Source organism: Nymphaea colorata, chromosome 8, assembly GCF_008831285.2.
Source record: "Nymphaea colorata isolate Beijing-Zhang1983 chromosome 8, ASM883128v2, whole genome shotgun sequence".
Classification (NCBI taxonomy): Eukaryota; Viridiplantae; Streptophyta; class Magnoliopsida; order Nymphaeales; family Nymphaeaceae; genus Nymphaea; species Nymphaea colorata.
This window is the reverse complement of record NC_045145.1, coordinates 4655140-4679918: the sequence shown is the minus strand read 5'-3', so window position 1 is coordinate 4679918 and position 24779 is coordinate 4655140. Positions and strand designations below refer to the sequence as shown.

The 24779-nt window shown below is 38.4% G+C and overlaps 2 protein-coding genes across 2 annotated transcripts; one reads left to right on the top strand and one right to left on the bottom strand.

The window, feature by feature from the left end:
* Positions 1-7279: 7279 nt before the first annotated feature.
* Positions 7280-12444, bottom strand: LOC116259246 (14-3-3-like protein GF14 iota). Its single transcript, XM_031636967.2, has 7 exons — positions 12258-12444; positions 9249-9555; positions 9062-9149; positions 8821-8930; positions 8485-8633; positions 8330-8373; positions 7280-7597 (listed from the first exon to the last, which is right to left on the bottom strand). The coding sequence occupies exons 1-7, from the start codon at positions 12328-12330 to the stop codon at positions 7592-7594; spliced, it is 777 nt and encodes a 258-aa protein (XP_031492827.1). The 5' UTR covers positions 12331-12444; the 3' UTR covers positions 7280-7591.
* A 6852-nt stretch (positions 12445-19296) lies between these two features.
* LOC116258501 (putative pentatricopeptide repeat-containing protein At1g26500) lies at positions 19297-21283 on the top strand. The gene has a single exon (XM_031635667.2). It carries the CDS (start codon positions 19421-19423, stop codon positions 21008-21010), a length of 1590 nt encoding a protein of 529 aa, XP_031491527.1. The 5' UTR covers positions 19297-19420; the 3' UTR covers positions 21011-21283.
* Positions 21284-24779: the final 3496 nt, after the last annotated feature.

Here is a 24779-nt window from a genome sequence, read left to right as displayed (position 1 = left end):
CAACTCTTGAAACACCAACTTTTATCAGGAAAATCCGCGAATTAGCAACTGCCCACATCAGCTAATATATGGGTCCGCCACTGTGACTTAGCGGCTCTCGCATTGAGTTGATTTGGATCCAATATTTTTGCGGTCCAGGGTTCGCATTGTAGTTTAATGTGCCTTGGTAAATCTTCTCATTCATGGAAGCCTGCCAAGATCAACATCTTTGCTTTTTTTGGGGCAAGTATTGCTTAAATAGTTAGTAAGGGAGTTCTTTTTCTGCCAAGATCAGCAACCAGTAAGAGCCTGCAAAGACTGACATCTTTATGCTGGAATCAACAAGCTGCCAAGCAATTGCATTAGATTTAGCAAAAGCAGTTTCAAAGAGTTCCTTTTGTTTTTGCTCTTTATGGATAAGTTGGGGTTAAGAAACTCACTAGACATTGAACTTTTGAGTGTATTTAACCTTAAGAGGCGTTTGATGTTTTGTAGATGTGAAATGTTTCTCAGAAAGCGTGAGAGATTTTGATCTGAGTTCATCCCTAAAATTTTTGCCCATTTAAACTGAGTGAAGTGAGTGGGGAAATATTAACATTTCAGTACCTTTTTTGGAAGGTAGCTGTGTGGCAAGTGTTCCTTACAGGGCGTTCTCAAGGACAATATGGTGTTACTGAAACATATGTTCTTATAAAAATACATGATTTAAGAACATTTGGTTTTTGATCCAAGAAACATAATGTGTCCTACACATGTTGTAGGAACATATGTTCTAAAAGCATAATATTCTTTTTACCAAACACCCTTACGGTGTTAAGCCAGACACCGCAAGCAGGGGCCGACCCAAGATTATTTTGACTGAAAGGTGCTATAGTCACAGCCCCGTATGTCAGTGGTGGAGTCAGGGGGCGGCAAGGGCTTTAGCCCCCCTTCAAAATTTCAAAAAAAAAGAAAAATTGTATGTAAATTACAAAAAAATTCATTTATCTTATGTAAAAATTTTGAGAAGTTGTATTTCTGTCCTTGTTAAAATTTTGAAACTATAATTTGCCCTTCCTCATAAAAAGTTTATGACTCCTCCTGCAGTGTCTATTATGGGCATCTTATGTAATTTTTGAAGCATCACAGTGTGATTATTAATCCTTACAATATATTTTTTTTTCAAAGTGGCCCACACTAGTCCCCATGTATATAGGAAAGCATAAATAAAGAGCTGATATAAATTGTAAGAAGGTGCCATTCTTACATAGGATAACATGGGTCATAAGATTCATATATGGTTCTTTAAATTAGGAAGATACTACCAAAGAAACTTAGAGGAATCGACAACAAAAAACTAATGAAGTATCGGCGAGCTTCCAAATTATTGAACTTTTAAATAATTAATTTCCTTGTTTCCATAGTTGTTTTTATATACCACTTAATTATTTGAAAATTTTTCATATTTTAAAACTATAATTTTTTGTGATTCTTTTTAGGGACCATATGTTTGAGAATGGCGCGCATGTGGTTCAGTGGTTGATTTGGGCGTAAAGCAGAGGCGCATTCGTGGCCGTCCATCCTTCCACACGTACGCTTGCCACTAGATATAAATGGATACGTTTTGGCTCGTTCACATCTAACACCAGACATCAAGCAAAGAGGCCTACGTAATCAATAGTTTCACTTTTTTCCACAAGTCAAATACAAGAGTTTCCATTTGAGTTACCATTAATACACAGACAACTTAGCAAAATCAAAATGTAAGTCTGGTGACTCGGCATGAACTCAATTCATAATCTTATACTTCTCTTTCCATGCCAAATTTATATTTTTTTTTTCTTCAATATAAGAGGTCAGCTGAAAACTTTAGAGGAGTGTTTGGATTGGCACCAAAACATGAGTTTATGGTAGAATTTGCCTCCAAAATTAGGTTTTTGGGGTGTTTGAGCTTCATCAAAACTGGGTTAGAATAAAACCTCATTTGACAAAACTTGGTTTTGTAGAAGGGAGTGAAAACCAGGATTTGCCTTCAAAATTAGGATTTTGGGGGTGTTTGGATGTCAATTAAACTGGTTTAGAACAAGGTTAGAGTCAAGGTAGGGCAAGTAGGGCCCCACCTAAAAAAAAAACATGTAAAATTTTTAAAATTTCACTTGTCTTATATGAAAATTTTAAAAAATGATATTTAGACCCACGTTAAAATTTTAAAACTTTAATTCCACCCCCCCTTTCCATGAAAAATTTCTAGCTTCATTCTCAAATTAAAGAAAAATCTAGTTTAACAAAACCTAGTTTTGTAAAAGGAAGCGAAAAACCTGGTTCTCCTTAGAACTAGGTTTGAGTGTGTCAAAAAAAAAAAAAAAACCAATGTTTTAAAAGTTCTTTAAGGAAAATATTATCATAAAACCAAGTTTTTATAAATCTGCGTTAAACTAGAATGTCGTCCAAACTCCCCCTAAAGAGCTTGGGACTGCCTTTATAAGTGAACTATATTAAAAAGTTGGCGAAGTTCGATGTGTCCTCTTTTTATTTCTTCATTACGGCAGTACTTCCACAAGAAAAAAAACTATACTTTTCCTGCAGTTCAGCTGTTTCTTCCCTGTTCATAGATCGATGGTGACTTCTAAAAACTGTTTTTTCTACCTGCCAACATCAGGAAAGCTAGAAGAATTCTAAACTGTACATTACGGAAAAGCAACTCATTGATGGTACTGAGCCGTCCAGATCATAGTTGTCTGTGGGAAGTACAAGGGAGAAGATCACCACGGCCAGCTCTCTGCTCTAGGCTGACCCACATAAATGGCGAAACCGTAGTCCTCATCATCACAAGGCAGAATCAGATCTACAATCGTCGGCATCATGAAGAATATGCCGTAAAAATCCATGCTAAGAAAACAAAAAGTACGGTTCGGTAAAGCAATAATCTTTTCTGGGCACAGCTTAAGGAAGTGACAGGTGATCTTCATGGATACAAATGATTTGATGCAGATATTACATTGAAAGAAAAGAAACACTTCCAAAAAGGTCATGCGTTGGATTTTGTGCTGCATCTTCTTTAAATGGGGCCTCAGTAAGTTTATGCATTTTTTATGTACATCTTGGAGTGCACCAGCAAAGTTATATTATAAAATACGGAGAATTCAGTGATCAACAATCATTTGTGAACTGAGAGTGGGGACAATGATCAACAATTACCACAGAAGTCCACTGCCAACCATGAGTTGGTGGTTTTCTCAGCATGTACTAGAGAGAGTAAATATGTAACTGTAGTATTTAGCCATTGCCAACCTTCTGCAAGTAGCCTTCATGATAAGTGACTCCTACATATTGTTGCCAATCAAGAAAATGGTGAACAGCTTTTGAGAGAAAGGGACTGTCCCGAGATTAATGGTCCCTTGTTTGCTTATCAAAAGAAAAGTACTCAGATGCCCTTGAAGGGCAAGATGTCAGGCAAAATGTCGGCTTCCTTCTGAACTTTAATAATATCTTAAGAGATTCATTCATTTAATTTACATGACACTTTTTGGTTTGCATGGTTTCACAGAACAGCGTCAGTCATTTGCTTGAGCAATTAGGAAAAGCGCATTCCTTGTCCCTTTTGCAGGTCGCAATTACTAACGATCGGCCAATCATTCCTTCCAAGAAGCAGATATTGTTCTGATCATAACTAAAAAAAAATAAAGCTTTTGATCTTGGGAACTTGTGCATAATGATTGGCTCTATAAATGTTGGTGGTGTTTGTTGAAACTTTAGAAAAGGTGGAATTCGATGCCAAGGGAGAATTTCTTTACGTGGCTAAATAGACCGGCTTGAATTGGTTTGAATAAACAAAGAATACGACTGACAGAAAATTGTGTCCAAGTTGAACTTAGAACAAAAGCACATGGAATTCAAGTTTTTCATGATTGAGAATCAGGTCCCGCATTAGAAAAAAAAAAAAAAAAACTGTCCAAGTTCTGTTTTCTACAATCGAAGTTTCACCTGTACGGAATCAAAGTTTTTTAGTGTTCATCGGCCGGAGCAGACAACGATGGCTGAGCCATAAATTTTTGGTTACGGAGTATTCCTTTTAAAAATTTTTTAGACATAATAAAACAATTAAGGGGCACTAAGCAAATATTTAAGGAGCACATTATAGATGAATAAACAATTGGTGGCAACCACTAATCTGAGTGTAAATAAAAGAAATCTGCAGGACTGTGTGTGGGCAACTGCCCATACATGCCCACATATGGCTCCGCCCCTTAGCCAACACGGTAGGCAGCACCCTTCCCGCCTGTTCCCACACGCCTGAAGGACGTGGAGACCAAGAACTCGAAGTGCAATGAAGATTTCAAAACTAAAAAATGGCTTCAATTAGTTTAATGACTTATTTAATCAATAAGTATTGGCCAGTAAGCAAACAAAGAAAAGCACATCCATGATCCAACAGTTTAGGTCTCCCAAGAAAAACAAAAGAACTTCTTACGAAAGCATGCTTAAGCTTTGTGGTACAAAAAGAACCTTTTTAACTTTATTTTTTATTCAGTTAAATGTTTTTTTATGTAAGGTTTAGGTGGTTAGATAAAAGAAATCAAGACTTAAGCAAGCTTTTAGTAATTCATTAAAAAACGAGTATGTTTTTTGTAAAATTTTCAAAAAAAAGTTTTTTTTTTCCCGTTAGGAACCTTGTATGGCATTGGTTGGCCTTACTACCAGCAGATCATGCCTCAACCAATCACCTGCCAACAGTTTACTTTATTTTAAGGAAATACATCAACTTTGAATTTCATGTGCTTTATAAGTGGACTATGGTCAGCTATTTCGGCTGGTACCAATGAGCTGAGACTAACTTGTTTGGCTGAGCTACCTGATGAACAACTCTGTGAAACCCATTCCGTAATCGCGGTGGGCTAGCTCAACCTAGCCTTGTTTTTGGAATTATGCTTTGGTCGTAGTAATATGTTTTCAATTGAAATTTTGTTTATATTACAATTTGGGCCAAGCGACATTTTTACTTGCAGAAGTACTGCATAAAACCACTTCCCTATCCAGATATATTCTGTCGATTAGAATATCCTGAAGTTTTAAGAATGGAGGCCATTTTCTTTACAAAGCATAAGCCTCTCTCTCTCTCTCTCTTTATATAGCTTCCACCTGAACTGAACTCTTTCTAGTTAAAGAATCCCTTTCTATCTGCTCTGGAACAATTAAAAGACCCTTTAGAAGAAATACAGAGTTGTGCTTTGGTGGCAACATATTATTGAGTGGTAGTTCCACTTATTGGGTAAAAAACAATGCGTTTTAAGAATAAAAGATCTGAATATCAATTTCATTGATGTCGTCCATCTCATAAATATCATACTAAATCCCATCAATTCAGCCACTTTTTTTCAAAAGTAGTAGACATCTAAGTCGTACAAGTAAAGAGATATTTGATAAGGGGAAAAAAGTGAACAGTGATTGATTGATTCAAAAGGTGAGTTTGTTTTCTTTTGTTTGTCCATTCACATGGTAATGTTAATGTTTTTTTTGGAATAGAGACGAGACTGAGTAAGCTACTATTTTCCTTGTTTGCTGAGCTCCTTTGATTTTATAGTGTCCATTTCTTCGATGACTAATTTTCAACGAAACAAAAAATCTTTTTTATTGAACACAAATTTATCATGAATTTTGCACAATGTTTTCAATGCCGGTCTACATATCACATTGGCAGCAGAATAGTGGAAGGACCCGAAATGTCACCTTCAAAATACCAGCCAATGTGGAGCCGATGCAATTAATACGATGACATCATTTTTTAAAAATTTTTGATTATTTTTTTTATAGACGATAAAGCCCAACTTTTTGATGATTCAGATACCAGACAGGATTCGAACACCGACAGTCTGAAAACAGTGAGCCACATCGTAGTTAATCGATGTGCTATCACTGGAAGATTTCATCGTTATGCACCGGCAATCACTGAATATTCATCGTAAATTAAAATATACAATAAATTCGTTATATATTTAAAAAAGCAAGAAATTCTGCTTACTTTGTTGCTCTCGCTTGAAGGAGGGAGTACAACAAATTAGCATCAGAAAAAAATGGGAAATCTTTTCGTGCAATTTTGAAGAAAAGAAAGCCTCAAGGCAAGATTGTGGCTGGTTGGAATAGGGGCATGTAAAGTAGATTTGTGATTTGATTCATATTCCGAGTGTTAAGTGGTAGGCCACAGTACATAAATTAAATCATTGGTGACACTAATGCAGCCTAGGGCTCTAAAGGTAAGTGTTAAAGATTAAGTGGTAGGACACAATACATAACATGAAAGTATAACATGAAAGTATACCGCTACCATTGCTGATACCAACGCAACCAGGACTCTAGAGGTATGAGAATAAATTTAAAAGTATAAAGAAAAGAAGAAAAAACAAGGCCTGCTTTGGCACGGAATGTTTGGTTGAGTGAATCTAGACTAATAGAAACAGAAAGTATAGTAGCCCAGGACCCTCGAGGTAGGGGAATAAAAGAGCCAAGAAGCTCATTGAAATGTTACACTGTTTCTAGCAAATGCGGTGGTATAGTGAGGATGGGTTGGGTTCCCAAGTAGCGACCATAAAAAAGGCGGATTTCTCTTCAATGAGTAAAAAGCGGACTGGGAGGGAATGAATACTAATCGATCCTCAATCCCAGAAGGGAGGTGATGCTAGAGAGGTTCAGATCTTTGTCCTGGAGAAAGCAGTACCTTCTAGATGGGAAGCAACAGATTTTGGTTAAATTCATCATATTTGGACCAACCGTGTGCACAGTAGCAGATGGCACCAGTAGAGCATCATTTGTTCCAGATTGGAGGAATCAGAACGCATTAGAGTCTTAACAGCAATAGCATTGGCAGTTCGACCTCATGAATGTGGCTTCAGGCATTTAGCCTTCCTTTCACATATATCTTGATAAAAGCACTAGTAGCCGCAAGCATGTATCCGTATACACACATACACATACACTGCTGACCATCAATGTGGAATTCCAACGAGCCAAAAAAAGGAAAGGTGCATTTGCCATTTGAAATGACAAAGAAGAGAGAACTGCCGCAAGGAAGGAAAAAACATAAAGCCAACAGCTGCATTCACTTTTGCTATGGTGTTGGACTTAAGATCTTGAAGTTCACGGTCAATAATTCAAGGACCAAAATGTGGCAAGGATCTGCTTCTCCCAGCTTGCCAACCCTAAAAGTCGAAAAGCTGAAAAAGAAAACGAATGCAGGAACAACGAAGCAACAGGGAAAAGGCAACGGGTGAAACGGTCGGCGGCACCACTATAAAGATAAGAAGCGAATAAAGCAGAAACACAAAACTCTTGAAATTTGAGCTACTTCAATAACAGATAGATCTTCGTCTCTGAACATTACAAGATCAGTCTTAAGAGGAAAGAGAGATCAAAAAGAGAGACGGGGAGAAAGAGAGAGAGAGAGAGAGAGAGAGAGAGAGAGAGGAAATACAAGGATAAGCAGAAATAACTGCATCTATCAAGAAACTACACATAATGCCAGAATTCAAAAAGACTGCTGCCTTTTAATCTGCCAGGAGAAGAAGCTTGGAGGTTTACCTCCAATCAAAACGCATTCATGTAGCACTTTGAAATGAAGTGCAGCAGAAGTGAACCCTCATCAATGCTGAATCATTTCAAAGATAGAATAGATCAAAACCATTATCTAGGCAGAAATAGATACAGACTTGCATTCAGATGTGTGCCCGTGTGCATGTGCATGTGTATTTGTATTTGAAACATGATAAAATGGCAAACATAACCACAAAGTGGCAAACAAAAGGCTTCCAAAAGTGATCCTTGATGAGGTCACATCATTATGTGGAGGCGTACAGGCTGGATTGATGAAACATCCTTTCCTTTCTAAATTACTTTTATGTTTTGGACTACATGCTGGATTACTGAAACATCCTTTCCCTTCTAAATTGGTGCAGACAAAGGTCAGCCTCATTTGGACATCACACAGGCAGTCCTACTAAAAATCTTGCCAATTTGTTGTGTACCTAAGGCTACAGTAAGATGGTTCGAACACGAATTGGCCCTTAAATAAGTATTTGCAACATGAAAACCAGAAAATGCACAGAAAGAGGTCCTGCTATAATGGTAGCTGGCTGATAACATGATATTTTTATAGATGAAGGCATGAATTGACTGCATGCCCATGCATAACCACGTCTGTTGGCAATTTGAGTGGAAACTTTTACCTTGTGGCTTCAGCATTCTATGCGTATGGACTTCCATTACATTGCTATAAAGTATAAACTAGGCCACCTCTTACGGTAAAGTAAGTGCAGTCAAAGAGAGCTGGTTCACCACATCTACAAGAAATGAAGTGGGCAGCAGATTAATGAACAATTACCTCCGGTTCAACTTTGCCATCTTCAGCCTTGATACCATCTTCAGCTGCAACCACAAATCATTTTGAGAAACGGGACACTTTGCAGTATAATGTTGAAAGTTGAAACTATCTGCAGTATGCAATATGACATGAGTTAGTCGAATTTTAGGAAGTACCTCCATCTTCAGGTAGATCAGAAGTCCAGAGAGTAAGATTATCCCTCAGCAACTGCATGATCAAGGTGCTATCCTTGTAGGACTCCTCACTCAGTGTATCCAGCTCTGCAATTGCCTCGTCAAATGCCTGTTTTGCCAGGTGACAAGCCCTGCAACATGCAGACAGTCATAACTATACATGATGTCTTAAAAGGGCATCCCCATCATCTCCCAGTCCCATTGGAAAACTGGGACGAGCACCTTACAGACATGTAAAGTAACCCATAAAATATTGTGCTTATCCCATTAAGGTGCATAAAAAGAAATTAACCTCTCAGTGCATAAAAAGAAATTTACCTCTCAGGAGAATTAAGAATTTCATAGTAGAAAACAGAGAAGTTCAGTGCAAGGCCAAGGCGAATAGGATGGGTTGAAGGAAGGTCCGTATTTGCTGTGTTTGAAGCAGCCTAAACGCAACAAAAAATAGATATTGTCATGTAGTCAAGAAACGAAATAACAACTATTCAATCAAAATTTCCCAAGTTTTTCTCCAAGTTGCCCAATATTTATTGGAGCAGTAAAAAGATGAAAGAGAGACCTCATAAGCCTTGAGAGATTGGTCTGCTGATTCTTTTCTTTCATTGTCAATTTTGAATTCTGCAAGGTAGCGATAGTAATCACCCTTCCTGCAATCAATACGGAACACAATATTAGATATTTGGAAACCAAATATTCTAGATAATAATGCCTCTCAGAAGAAACTTGCTTGCTAACATCAAACTGACATTTTGTAATAGAAGACTGTGGATTCTCCTGATCCAGATGATGGAATCAGATGCTCATCAATGATTGTCAAGATATCATTACAAATCTTTGACAGCTCTTCTTCCACTTTTTGCCTATATGCCTTAATACGCTTGACATTCTGTTCATTGCCCTTTGTCTCCTCCTTTTGTTCTATAGATGACATGATGCGCCATGAAGCTCGACGTGCACCAATTACATTTTTATAGCCCACGGAGAGCAAGTTCCGCTCCTCAACAGTCAATTCCAGGTCCAGTTTAGCAACTTTCTTCATGGACTCAACCATTTCTGCACCATCCATGGCAACAACATAAGTAATCCAGTTCTGCATACAAGTTTTAACAAAAAAACCCCTACCTATTTATTTTTTGTGACCATGGAAATACTAAATATAAAATAACCAGTATATGCATGCCATGAACTAAACTAGCCACAGTGTATTAAGAGCCTGTGATTTTGAGAGCAGCATTCAAATGCCATACACAAATTTAAAGACAGATAAATCAATCATAAATGTCCAAACTAGTAAAGTTGAAAAAACGTCACATATTTCGTGTAATACAGCAGGACCAGACCTACATGCCTGCCATAATGTCCTTGCAATGGGAAACATAATTGAGGAATAAATGCTTCATGAGTTGACCACTATCTAAAAGCAGATGCAATCAGTAGCACCAGAATAATGTGCAAGATTCTGTCACCAAAATGCTTGAACACATCCCGCTTGGATCCTAATCAGGAGATTATTTTTAATGCACTAGGTAATCCATATGCTAAAATAATAATTGCATCTCCCCAATTCAATGCTTGATGACTTGCAGATTCTTTTTTTTTTTTTCAAAATAAATTTTTATACAAGAAGTTGTTTGTCAAAACCATTTCTGAATTGAATTGGTCAGAAAAAAGACTAAGAGAATCAATTGAATTGGAATAATTAGGAACACGTTTATGAATCAGATCAAAGTAAAATACTAAAAAATCCAAAAGAGGAAAAAAGAAAAAGGAAAAATATCACAAAAATAACTAGAAAAGAGCGTAGTATGCCAAGCTTCTTCAATAAATCAGATGCTGTGTCAAGTAAGAAGGTTTCAACTTTCAATTGAATTCAAATAAGCTAATTTATACTTATTTTGACAACAGATCATGAAATAGCATAACACTCCCAAATGAACCCAACAAATCAAACAAAACAGGTACTTTAAGAACAAAGGTTCAAAATAAAAGATCATACAAGCATTAAATAAATAAAAGAATAACTAAACTAGAGAATAGAAAGTCAGCATGCTTATATCATAAACCTATGATGTTTTCACATGGGAAAGCAAATTTATGGAAATAGAATTGGAATATTGAAATTAAGGAAAAGAAAGATGAAATCTTTAAGTCTAACATGTGACAACAGCTATCCTATTCCTTGCAGGCTACGGCTATACCAAAAAAATGAGCACCACAAGAAACAAGAATTGCAGGTTCCCAATGCCAAGAAGCATTTATAAACTCCCATACGTAATACAATACCTTTCTTCTTAAAAGTAAACAGAGATAAACTTAAGAGCATGAGACAAGGACCACATAAAAAGAGTCCCTCACCAAAAGAAAATAACAAAACCATTTGATAATAAGAGAAATTAATAAGACAAATTCAGATGAAAAGACTTCCACTAAAACAACAAAAGTATAAATACGGTAAAAGATCAAAGGCTAAATAAAAAAGACTTGCATATGAAGAGTATTTGACCAAAATAAGATTGGAAATGTTCAGCTGATGAGAAAACACGTTTTAATACACTGTGATGATATGATGAGGATAAATCAAGGCAAATTGCTGGGCTAGCCAGGACACAACAGAAGGGTGAGGAAGAGAAAACCAAACCAACTAAACGTACATTTATATTAGAATAACCGAAAAAGACGACAAGTGTGAAAAAATTAATGACAGACAGCCACGAGTGTTAGTTTTGTCAACATAACCATTGCCGGCGTTGGAAGACATATGGGAGCCATGAACAAGACCCTAAGCAAACTCCGTCCCATATGACTCAATCAACTCAGCGTATCTCTTACCTCAAGATATAAGCCTCCTAAGTACCCCGAGAAAACACGACAAAAAAGAGACCGCAGGCGATTGGGATGCACCAAAAATGCCACACGAAGAAAAGTCGATTAGGACGCCTCTCAGCCAAATTGCGCATCAGCATATTCATATTTATGCAATCAAATGCAGGATAGCTCCGTGACGCGATCAGAAGACACCTCTGACCACAAACAGGGCATTTGACCCTCTACCAGATCTTTGCTTTCTTTGTACGCCGTCCATAGGAGAACTCTAAGTCTCTAACAAAATGACAATTCACGTCTCCAAATCCAAGCCACTGATGCATGACGCATCAACATCAATGTCAACCTAAAAGAGAAACTCTAACCTGATTCTCACGGTTTTCTTTCTCTTCAGAAGAACAGACAACGCATTAAAAACATCATAAGAAAGCAAAGAAGCGAACCAATCGCAGTAACGATCGATCTGCGTTCAAGCCAAAACAAGAGATTTTTTTTTTTTTCAGAAATGCAGCAGTGCATCTACTATCCTAAATCCTAAATGACATGGGTGAATCAATACGGAATCACGTACAAACTACGGGTCGACAATCAAATAAATAATTTCACAAAAGAAAACAGCATTATCTACGAAAATCGGGCAAAATAAAACGATCCAAATGATTCACAATAAAGCACAGTGCAGCCACAGAAATACTAGTGCAGACTGCAGAGAAACAACATTTCTACATAAAGCAATGAAAAGAAGAAGAACAAAGTACAAAAGAAATAAAAAAAAAAAGCCAGCAATCTTATTAGTATCCACAGATCCGTAAGAATCCAAATGAACCTGATGGCAGAAGTTTAGGATCAGAAACGCAAACACATAAATGTTGGATCAACAAACACAGAACCCACAAATTCGAAGAAAAAAGATGCAACAGAAATGCTCTTGCCTTCGTATCGCTCAGCTTGCTCTGCAAGCTTCGCCATGTAAACGTGGTTCTCTCTTTCTTTCTCGGTCGACATCTCGATCGATCGGAGAGAGCGAGGGTCAGAGAGGGGAGGAAACAGGGAAAATGGAGAAATAAGAAAAACCAGAAAAAAAAGGGGAATACGATGAGATCAGGAAAAACACCATAAAACGGGCAGGCCATTTATAGAGACGCGGTGGCGTTAATCTTGGCGTCGACCACGGGAGCCCATCGGGCCGTTCGTTCCACGCATCGGAGGGCCAGATGTGGCCTCTCGTTCAGGCGAGATCGCATCTCAGCCGTACATTTTTCTCGCCACGAAGCATCAACCAAATTAGGGGGTTGCACGCTATTTTACTTGGTTGACCCAGGTGTCATACAACGGGTCGTATTCGAAACGTGATTTGGATAGTGATCCCGACTTTTGTAACTCCTATTTGGCTCCGTTACATGAGGGCCCCGCACACGAGTCCAGTGGAGCCGAGCTTGAACTTGGTCAGTTCGAACTTGACTCGGCTCAAAAAACTCGAACTTGAACTGGACTCATTTAACTCATTTAAACGATAATTCGTTTAACATTAACTCATGTAAGCATTAACTCGTTCAACTTGTGTAAGCGTTAACTCGTGCTTGTGATACTTCGTTTATCATTTCGAGTATTATTATAAGCTCGAATTTCGCTCGTTTACAAACAAGTAGAGTTTTTTTCAAGCGAGTTCGAGTTGAGCCTCGACTAGATGTGCAGCCCTACTCAATACCTGCTTCCTACTCCGATTAAGATTCAGACTTTTATTTGAAAAAGTTCAATAGAATTCAATAAATAGGTCCAACGTGGGTTATCTGTTAGGCTTGAGGAGACAAGTGTGTTATGAATCAGAAATAATTAACATGCCGGTGATGGACCTCTTCTACGAGAACAAAAATGGAATCCAAAAAAATTATTAAAAAAAAAAAAACAAAATTACCGCTCACGTGAAAGTGTGGAACACGGGTTTGCTTCGCTGGAACACGTATACCAATTTCGGCCCATTTGCAACCACTTTTTTGAAATAATTCTAAACACTGTTTGGGTTCATGGAATAATGCAAAAAAGAACTTAATATTGAGTAACTGCTCAAATTCTAAAATTAACAAAGAAGGCTAACTTTGGGAGAAAAATTTCTCAAAGAAGCTCCTAAGAATATAAAACCTTTGTTTTTGATGTAAAATGACAGACAAAGTAGCTTTCTCCAAGAGAGTATTTGTTGTCAGCCAAGGAAGAATGATTCTTCAAAGGGGAATATTTTTGTATTTTATATTGAACTTTAATATTATTTGTTAGCATGCGGTAATTTGAGAATTTTTTCTAAAACGAAGCACCTATTTGCAATTTTTAGAAGATAAGAGGACAAAAATACACGCATCTTACCTCTTATTCCGATAGAGGAATAAGCGTGAAATTCGTTCCCCTTTTTGACCGGTCAACAGGGAAGGGAAGGTAGACCGTCTTCACGCTCTTCCCTCTTAACCGACTTTGCTTCACAAAGAGAGACCTCTTTTTGTGTGTGAACTTCTTTTTCACGTAAAATCTTTGGTTCCTTCGCCATGTATTTGATGACTTCTTCTGTAACAAGAAACCAAGGTTGGGTTTCGTAGTCACCGATCCGCCGCTGATTTGAAATCTCTTTTTTAGGAGACTTAGATGGTAAATAAGCACTAAGTTCAACTTTGAATAAAAATGAGGATTTGAAAAAACATGGCATTTGGACGTCGAGCACATGTCAATGTCTCGGGTAGCTTAGGCCCGGGCCCACTACCCGACATTTGGGAACGGGATTAAAATAAAAAAATATTTTTAATATAATATAAAAAAAATTAAATATAAAATATATTTTTAATAATAATATAAAATTATTAATTAGGCCAAATAAAACGCCATCAGGTTGACCCGAGCTGGCCCCGACCTATTAATTTTCTTCGCTTTTTGTATACATTGAGAAATGTCTTAAACCAATTTTACTTTAGAACTCACTTTTTGTGTCCCTTTCATTTGGTAGGTCTGCTGAGTCAGTCTGGAAATAATTTTCTAAAGCAGAAACAGAAGGGACAAATAAAAAGTACAGTCTTAGGAGATATATACATGCATGCATTATGAGAACTTAAAATAAGCGGGCTGACACATGCGTCCGAATGGATTTTTTTTTATTAAAAATTGGTCACTAAAAGCTGATGCAATAAGTGCATTAAATTTGAAGAGCTAGAGCTATGATCAAACAAAACTGTCACTAATGCACACTACAAGCAGATTGCCATATAACTTTATCAATATTAAGAATAAGTTAATGGAAAACATATATTAAATCGATCATTTTTTTTTTAGTTTAGTAGTGTATTTATAATAGGGAAAAAAAATGAATGGCTCCTATAACAACAACATTATCACAATAGAAAAATTCATATTTTTCAAAACGACAACTTAAAGCAAAACATGTTTTATAACAAAATGGTTTTTATAAATATTATATTTTGTTTTAAAGTATTTTTTTTAACAAATGTATATAAGGCCTGGTTTTTTTATTCCTGACCTAATATGGGATCTACCAATTATGTATAAAAGGTAGATGGAACAACTATATTTGACTGTGAGGTACCCATCTATTGAGCATTGTCCCATACAATTTTGTCCTCTCTTCCCCACTTGCTACGTCCGTCCTCCGCTGCTGCATTGTTTAGCTAATGATCCTTTATCTTTACTTTATACTTTTTATTGTTTTAATGGAAGTCTTTTCATCTGAATTTATCATAGTATTTTCCAATGATTTTGTTGCTTTCTTTTTGTGGGGGCATATTTTTCATGTGATCTTTGTCTCATGCTCCTAAGTTTATCTTTGTTTACTCTTTATAAGTAGCTGAGTCAACAAAATTTGGTTGAAAGGCATTTAAGTCACCAACCCTTGTCGGTCAAATTGGGGCGTTGTGATGTCAACAGATTGGATTCAGATAAGATATATCCTTAGTCATATCATCTTTTTCGGATATTCACATATTCAGATTCGAACTAGAATAAAAAAAAGAGTCATATCCGAATCTAAAATCCTATTTATTTCAATATTTATATCAAAATCCGAACCCAAATTTTAAACCGGATGTTGCCAAGTTTCAAAATTTAATAGCATTGGATACAAGATATTTGTCTAAAAATGAATCTGATCTGAATCTGATATGATATTTATGTACATCCGAATCCGATTGGATGTCATTTATTAAATCCGAATCCGATTTGATTTCTTAATCAGATATTAAATTTTTTTTCATATCTGATTTTTTCGGATCGAAACGGTTGGATATCCGATTCAAATCGAATATATAACCATTGAACTTTAGTCTCCAACCATGTCTTGACGGCCACCCTGCTGCAGTCCTGCCAATCTACTTACGGATGTTCTGTAGTTTCCACAAATACATGGAAGACATTTTTTTCCAACATTTACACAGTTCCTTGTTTTTAAAATGTTTCTCCATCCCACATATTAGCAACTCATTGACACTGCTATTTGGATGAATGCTAGAACCAAAATGCGCTCTCACTTTGGCCCAAAGCTGGAGAGCTAGAGGCCATTTGAAGAAAATGTGTTCCATTTCTCACATAACCAACATCTCGAGGCGAGGGATAGACTCCCCTGCTTCTGCTTCTCGTCCACGATGACTCGATTCTTGCAGCAGATATAAAGCGTCAAGGTCTTCAGCGGAGACAAGCTCTACTAGAGGTCTATCACTGACACCGACGCAGCTCAAGACCCCGGAGGCAAGAGAAATGGGGGGGGCCTTCGGGCCTTTTTTGGGCGGTGGGATTAATACCTCTCGCTCACCCGAAAGCTCCACTAGAGGTCGGTCTAGCCAACAATCCATCCAAATCTTGATAGCTTTGCCGTCACCAAGGGCCTACCTGACCTTATTAGCAATTAGTTTCCATGCATCATAGACAATGACCTTCTAGCCATCACACCAGTTTGCGGACTGAGTGAGAGACCACATCCCCTCCATGCCAAAGTATTTCTTCCTTAGGAAATCGGTCCAGAATGATTGCTTCATCAAAATTTTGCAGGTCACAAAGCTCAAATTCGCCATATTCACCTTCTTAGGTTTCCTTAATCCAAACTTTCCTTCAAATTTTGGGAGAACTCCACCTAACCAGATGGACCTTTCGGGCTTGGTCTACTTTCTTCCATAAGAATTGAGCATATAACCTCTCAATATAACCTCTCAATATAACACATTGTGTTGTCTAGTAGCCTCCACACTCTACTTCAATACTGTGTGACACCCTCCAAAGCATATTTGATCAAACATGAACGATTTGCATAGGAGAGTAAATGTTGTTTCCAAGTGCCAAGCTTGCTTTGAACCCGCAAAATAAGCTAAACTCCTGAGCGTGGAAGTTTGAAGCCAACGATCACACACTTATCCCCATTGATTTGGAGCCTTGCAGGAGAAGTAAAATCAGCAATAATATTTTGTAGCTTGGAGATATTTCTTTTGGAAACTATAGCAAACAACAAAATATCGTCAGCATAAAGGATGAAGCCGTAAGCCACATTGCATTAGCTCTTAGACTAGGTGCTTTCAACACACGCCCCCTAAGATTGAACTTCAAGCTGCTCGAGAGCATCTCCATCACCATAAGAAACAGATAAGGGAATAGAGGATCCCTTTGCCTCAGACCTCTCGCAGGGGAAATCCTCTCCCCTCTGCTGCCATTGATAAGCATAGTTGTGGAGACTGAAGATTGAACTTGAGGTAGCGGCCTTCACTTTTTGAGGGGACAAGTCGTGAACAATATCTCTAGCCAACAAAATGTTGAGGCAACGGCTAGTCTGCAGCAAGAGGAATGCAGAAGTTTTTCCTTTTCGTTGTTTATTTCCTTTGTTCCCATCAGTTCCCTCCATTGTATGTCTGTAAGGTGAACCATCAAGAAAACAAAAAAGAATGAAAAAGAAAAGGTCTGGTTTCGTTCGTCCGTGGATGTAGGCAGCAATAGCCGAACCACGTTAACTCTTGTTTATCTGTGATTGTCATCTTTCTTCAATATCTGACACAAAAAACTATCCTAAACACAATGACAAGAGAGAGCGACACATTCTGATTCTCAAAAATAATTCTAGAGAGAATATGTCTCATGTGCTTAACAATGATCCTACTAATGAATTTGTAAATAATATTGCACAAAAGAAATAGGCCAAAAAATTAAATATGCTGATCTCACCAGTCTTTTTGAGAATTAATACAATATGCGTCCAGTTAATTTTTTTCACTATCCTCCTAGAAATGAAGAAACCACATATGACCATACTAATATGATCATTGATCAGCAACTAGTCCCTGTCAGCCAACAGCACAACCCAAGCTATCTCATCATTCTCAATGCTGCGCAGCAAAGACTCACATTCACCTACTGACACTAATGGCCCCTCAACAAGAGGGGAAGGCAGAGCACCACTTTCCCCCCTCTTCGTGAGCAGGTCATTAAAAAACCGAGCACACTCCTCTTGAATAAGAACCAGGTCTTCCACAAGCCTATCTCCTATCTTCACCTTTGAAATCTTATTCTTCTTCTCTTCCCTTTCACATATTCATGGAAAAACTTCATATTGGAATCGCCTTCCTTGAGCCATTTGATATAGGATTTCTACTTCCAATAGCTCTCTTCCACGGCCAGCAGGTGACTGAGCTCATGGTGAAGATGGCGTTCCCCCTCATTCCTCTTCACGATATTTGATTCATTCACCTTTCAGAGGTCTCCAATAGATTTTGGTGGCCAAGAGATGCACTGTTGGAGGTGAGAAATTTCAGAGGTCTCCAATAGATTTTGGTGGCTAAGAGATTTCAGAGGTCTCCAATAGATTTTGGCACCCGCATGCTCCATGCATTCTTCCATAAGGCCACACTCCTCAAAGGAATTCCAATGGTTACAAAATCTGAAAACCAGCATGTCTTAGCTGCCTGCAATGAGACTGAAACAAAAGGGCGTTGTGATAAGAAGAGGATCTGTTTAACAGTTCGAGGCTAATATTATCATCAAATTAAGACTGCCAACTACAATTGAGAAAAGTTATCTCAAGCTTGCACATCACATTATTATAAGTTAACTTGAGAAAGCTTAGTGTCAATCAGAATACAAACTTGTTTCCATTTTCTTTTTCAGGAACCCTGGCAGTCCACTACTTCTGCAGTTCCGCTAGCAAACATAACGGCGTCATTGTCCTCAGCATCGACGGGAGTGCCACTCCCGATCCCCTGGCCAGTCATTGGCATTAAAACTTCCATATCAGAAGCGTCCTTATGGTTTACTGGGATCCCTCTCAGTATCTCATATACCTCACTTCTCCTGCTCTTTTTCTGAAAACGGTGACTTCATGGTGCTTTAGGAAACATTTCTTCGCTTCCACAGACTTGTGCTTTCTCCCGAGTTTGCCAAGGAATCTATCTGCATTAGCTTCCATTCGCTGCATCAGCACCTCCCCTTCTTCCCCGAGGACTGGCCTTCCCTCTGCCGCTTAGGCGTCAAGTCTTCCAGATCCATCCTACTCGACTCCGCCTGAGGGCCTTGTTCTACCTGAGCATGCATGCTCTACGCCCTGACTCTCCCCTGCGGAGCCACTCTCACCCGCCTGCTCTGCCAACTTCTCGACATGCTGCCCACATTTTTTCTATTGAATATCGACGGTGCCCAATCGAGCAAGCGATTTCCAGAATTACCTTGAATTGGTGAGATCCATCATCCATTCCGGAGGTGGGTTGGGCCCAAATGAAAACCAACCTGATTGAATTGAATTTTTGAAGCTTTTTACTTTATGCAGGTCCCAATTCATTGAAGAAGCTTGGCATAATATACTGTTTTCTAGTTATTTTGTAACACAGGATGATGTTATAGGATCTGATTCATTGAAGATTGACATATTTTTTGTCCTTTTAGTTTGGCGCCGCCATGTATCATTCACCTAAAACATGACGTCCATGAGAATCGAGCTAATTTCATCAACATGTCAATTCGATCAAACATGCTACACCGTTCGAGCTCACAAATACTACGCCCTTCGAACGGACAAATTCGAACCCAGTTAGAATGGCTCGGACGGACGAACGAGCTCCGTCCGAGCCGAGCCTAGATGTTGCTTTGTTGGTTTGACGTGAACGAGCAGCCACCAGACTCTGCGGGACAGGCGCCACAGGGTGGGATGCTCCAGAGACTCGCGACGTTAGCTCGTCGCCACCATCATCGTCACCTGCATCTCTGCCCTCACCATGTGCTCAGAAGAACCCTCTGCGACCAATCTCAAGCCGTCAATGGCATCGACCCCTCGCAACTCCTGCGCGTCTGCACGGTCCTGTATCAGCAACGCGACGCTCCGGACGCCAATCTCCATTCTCACCTCCAAAAATGCGAATTCGACCTCACCCACGAGTTCTTCCTCCAGGTCTGCAACAAGTTCCTCTTCTCATGGAAGCCTCCCTTCAGATTCTTCAAATTCACTCAGACCCACCACCCATCGTTCGTCCATACCACCACCACCTACAACAAGATCGTGGACATCTTGGGCAAGTCCAAAACCTTCCATCTCCTCTGGGAAACGATCACGGAAATGGCACACAAGGGTCTGGTTAACGACAGAAGCTTTCAAATTGCTGTGAAATCTCTGGCTTCGTCGAGGGAGATGAAAAAATCGGTGGAGATATTCCACTTGATGGACGCCAACAATTTTCCTTACAGTCTGAAGACGCTAAACCGGGTGGTCGAGTCGCTGTGTGGAGCTAGGCTTGTGGAGGAGGCGTGGACGATTGTTAAGAAGCTCAGGCAGTGCATAAGACCCTCTGAGGTCACCTACAAGTTCTTGATTGTTGGGTTTTGCAGAACCGGGAATCTGGTTCAGGCCTCTAAGATTTGGAACGTGATGGTGGATGAGGGGTTTGTGCCGGAGGTAGAAGCTTGCGATGAAATGATCGAGACCTTCTTCAAGAACAACAAGGGCGTTGAAGCTGTGAAGCTGTTCATGTCAATGAGGGAGAAGAAACCCGATTTGGGTCTCTCAACTTACAGAATTTTGATCACTTGGTTCTGTAAGCAGGAGAAGGTTGAACAGGCATTCCACATGTTTGATGAAATGAATAAGAGAGGAATCGCTGCAGATAATTGTATCTATGCTGCTCTGATTTTTGGGCTTGGTAACAAGGGGAGGGTAAAGGAGGCGTACAAGATGTTGGAAGGAGTTGAGAACCCTGATGTTGGCGTTTACCATGGGATGATCAAGGCATTGGTGAATCTGAAAAGGCCTGGGGAGGCCACTGAGGTGTTTAGGAGAATGATATTAAGGGGCTGTGAGCCCACAATGCACACATACATCATGCTTCTGCAAGGGCATCTGGGGAAGAAGGGGAGGAAAGGGCCACATGCTTCTGTCAATTTTGACACAGTCTTTGTTGGTGGTTTGGTAAAGAAGGGAAAGTCTTTGGAAGCCTGCAAGTATCTGGAGAGGATGATAAACAGGGGAACTGAAGTCCCAAGATTTGATTTCAATAAGTTTCTGTATCTGTTTTCTGATGAGGAAGGTATTGAAATGTTTGAGGAGATTGGGAAGAGGTTAAGGGAGGTTGGTTTGAATGATCTTGCTGATATTTTTGTGAGGTATGGAGAGACAATGACAACCAGGGATAGGAGGAGGAGGAGGAGGATAGAAGCTGTGCCTCTGAGTTCTTGTTGATGCAATCCAATAGTTCTGTTTGTTGTGTGGCGAAGTGAGTAGGCAACGTCAAGTCCCCGAGTGATGGTTTTTCCTGGTGTCATGTTCAGTTTTCTGGTAGATCTGATTGCAGCCGTATGTGTAAATGATGTTGTGAAAGTTACATATTTATAAAACCTTGTATTCAAGGGAAAGATACTCCAAAAGGGCCGAAGCTCCTTCACTTTTCTTCTCACCTTTGCAATCCAAAGTTTGCCTCGAGACATGAGTAAGAAGTGATACACCAGTTAATTATATTGTTGTGTATCTATCATTTGTAGTCCAAAAGAGTAGCGTCTATATGAAAAGAACTGATAAGCAGACTTTTACCGGCCCACCAATCCGATTAACTAACTATATTATGCCCTTCGGGCAGCCATCCAGATAAAGCTTGTAGGGATGATGCATTTGTTTTAAAACCAGCCTCTTGATCATGAGTGGAGAAATCCCACCTAGAATGTGCTTCTACTTCTAGTGAAAATGGTCCTTGGATAAAATGAGCATCAATTTCTAGGTGCTTAGGCCAACCATGAAACATGGGATTAGTAGGTAAGTAAGCCATACCATTGTTATTGCACCGGATGCAAAGCATAGTTGAAGAAGGCGTCCTTTGCTTACTAAAAACTAAAAAGATTGCAAGTTACAAAACTCTTGCAGCAATATTAGCATGCATGTGACCTATATTTCGAGGTAGAGCCACAAATTTTTCATGAAAGGGGTTGATATCATTTTTTAAAATTTTTATATAAGATACATGATTTTTTTTTAATTTATATGTAATTTTTTCTTTTACAATTAGTTGATTTTCTATCATTATTGCCCCCTAGGCCAATCAACATCCATAAAAGCTGAGATAAAATGCAACTATGATTACTAAACAAGAAAGTAATTGCTTGATGTAATGAAGGATCCTCTTGATTGGCCTAGGGGCAGAGGAAAGAGGGCCGGCAGGGGCCTTAATCCCCATTCAGATGATTTTAAAAACTTTAAAGATTTATATGTAAATTTAAAATTTTTTAGTTTAATATATATAAAAAATTTAACAATTTCTATTTCGGCCCCTATTAAAATTTTAAAACTATAGTTTGGTCTTTGAGACAAAAAATTCCCATCTCCACCCCTAGGTGTGGCATCACATATGGTAACAAACCTTGTACCATAGAATCGATGTCCAATATCAACAACTTCATGATGTTGAGTGGGATTCAACAACTTAGAGTCCTTTTCATGAATTGAAAGCTTTGTAGAGCTGGCTATAGATGTCGTCGCAGACTGAGCTTTAAGCATAACAGGTCTAAGATATAATTATGATGTAGACAAGACAAGCCTTTTATCAGTAAAGTCGCCTTCAAAAAGTGGATTAGTAGTAATAAAGCTCTTCGATGAGCGGCGGAACTAGGATTTTTTTTTTTTTTTGTTGAAGGGCACTTGAGTCATAAGGCTACATCAGATATTTTCGGCATAGTATGTAATTTTTGAGTCATCGTAGTATGATTATGATTTATGAGCCCATCCAATGAAACTTTTTCATGAGCTGGTGTAGATAGAGGATATCCTTAAGATCTAAAGAGCTGGACATGGTCCATCCATATCCTGATATGCACAATCACCAAGAGAGACATAGAGAAAGAGGCACTAGAGAGCCAAAAATATTTTTTTGGTGATAACATTCATTCAATACTTTTAATTTATTTGGGGCATTTATATGTATAACAATCGAATATATCAAAACATTAATATATATATTAAGCAAATTTTGTGAGGCTGGTGTGAGCAGTCACCATGTGGCTCCGCCACTGGATAGAGGGCCCTCCCTATTTCAGCTCTTTAAAAGAACTTTCCTTATGTTGCATCTCTTTGCACAAAAGCAATTATCATAAAATTTAAAAAAATATTATAATTATCTTGAGTAAACTATCTACCATTTGCTAGTTGCGAGTAGTTTCATCTTAGAAAAGCCTGGAACTTGGGCACTTGGTAGTAGAACGCTGGTTTATAAACCCTCCAAACTTCCCAAAGCTATAGGCATGTTCACTGGCGTTAAGATACAAATATCTTAAGAAATTAGTTATGTACTAATACGTTGGATCAGAGTAGGAGTGGAGCCAAAACATTTTGGTTAAGAGGTACTAGTTATAAACTTTAAATTTTTAAAGGGCACCAATATGTAAATCAAGAAAATTCTCAAAATATCAAATATGAAACTGATTTTTTTTTTGGGTGGGTCTGTGTAGGCAATTGCCCACGCGGTGTCTACACCTGCCTTCACTCGTGGATCAAAGTTTAAGTGTTAAATATGACCATCCATCTTCTTCAAATTCTCATGCATAAGCAATTCAAGCAAGATTCAAAGGTTTGGTTTCAGGGGGTCAGGTCTACTCACGAGCTAAGTGGGCTCAGGCTCGAGTTTGGATTAGCAATTGAAATACTTGGATTCAAAAAATAAGTTCACTTGGGTCCAAAATATGAGGTTCAGAATCATTAGGCAGTGCAGAATGTGATTGGGTCGAAAATAAGGACTATCATGGTTTATAGGGATGTCAATAAATCCAATTTAGATCCAGTATCCAACCCAACTACATAGAAAAAGAGATATAAAAAAGTTTGAACATCCCATTAAGAAGTCAGATCAGATTCAGATATAAGAAGTGACATCCGATTGGATTTAGATTTAAGTAAATATTGACTGGATTCGGATTCATACTTGAATCGGATATAGATGGTTTGGATTCAGTTTAAAGAGATCACATTCAGATGTTCATCTAAAAATGGGATTTGGATCAGATTAGGGTTATGAATTCAGATTTTGGATTCAGGTATGGTACAGATTTTTCTTCATCTGAATTTAAACATGAATAAAATCTTAGTATATAGATGCCTGAAAACACGGATACAATAAAGTATAATATCCGATGCGAATCCAATCCGTTGACATCCTTAGTGGTTTAGGTTGAGTTTGGCTTGTTGACTGTGTTCAACACCTGCATCGATTTCATACATGGCGGATACAGTAATGTGGGGTCTTCCTAGCAACAGTTTGTTAAACAGAAAAGGGAAAGTTTTGTCAAGGAGTTTGAGTCCCAGTGTAGATATCAATTCCAAGGGAGAAACATAGAGCTGAGAGACAAAAGGTTATATAGAGGAGTTTCAGTCCATTTTCAAACTCAAGGGAGATGCAAAGATCTAATATCTTTGTGATTGTCTATTCTCCTGCCCTCAAGATCAGAGGAGAACTAATCTAACGAATCTGTTGTCACCATATTCAGATCATTATTTTAATTAGAATTCTAGCATATATACTTACATTTTGATTTTACAAGTTGAATGCAATTTGGTTTTACATATATGTAGTTTATCTTTCATTCTTTACAATCGGATGGCTTTTATCTGGATGAAAGAACAATAAGAATATGAACTTTACATGTGCTTTCCGCTGCTTCTTATCTGACACATTTCTGGGCAGCGTTGTCAGATCTGGTAATATCAAAAGATTTTTGGGTATGGATTCAGAGCTAATTAGAAGTATGTGTGTGTGTGTATGTGAGAGAGAGAGAGAGAGAGAGAGAGAGGGAGGGAGAGAGAGATTACACTAATTGGAGCTATGGAAATGAGAGAAAAATAGAAAGCGTTAATCTTATAATATATATATGTATATAGACAAGAGACCACTTGGGTAAGGGATAGAAAATCAGACCTCGTAAATTTATGTTAAAAAGTTTTAAACAAAATGTGAAACTTTATGTTTGTAAAT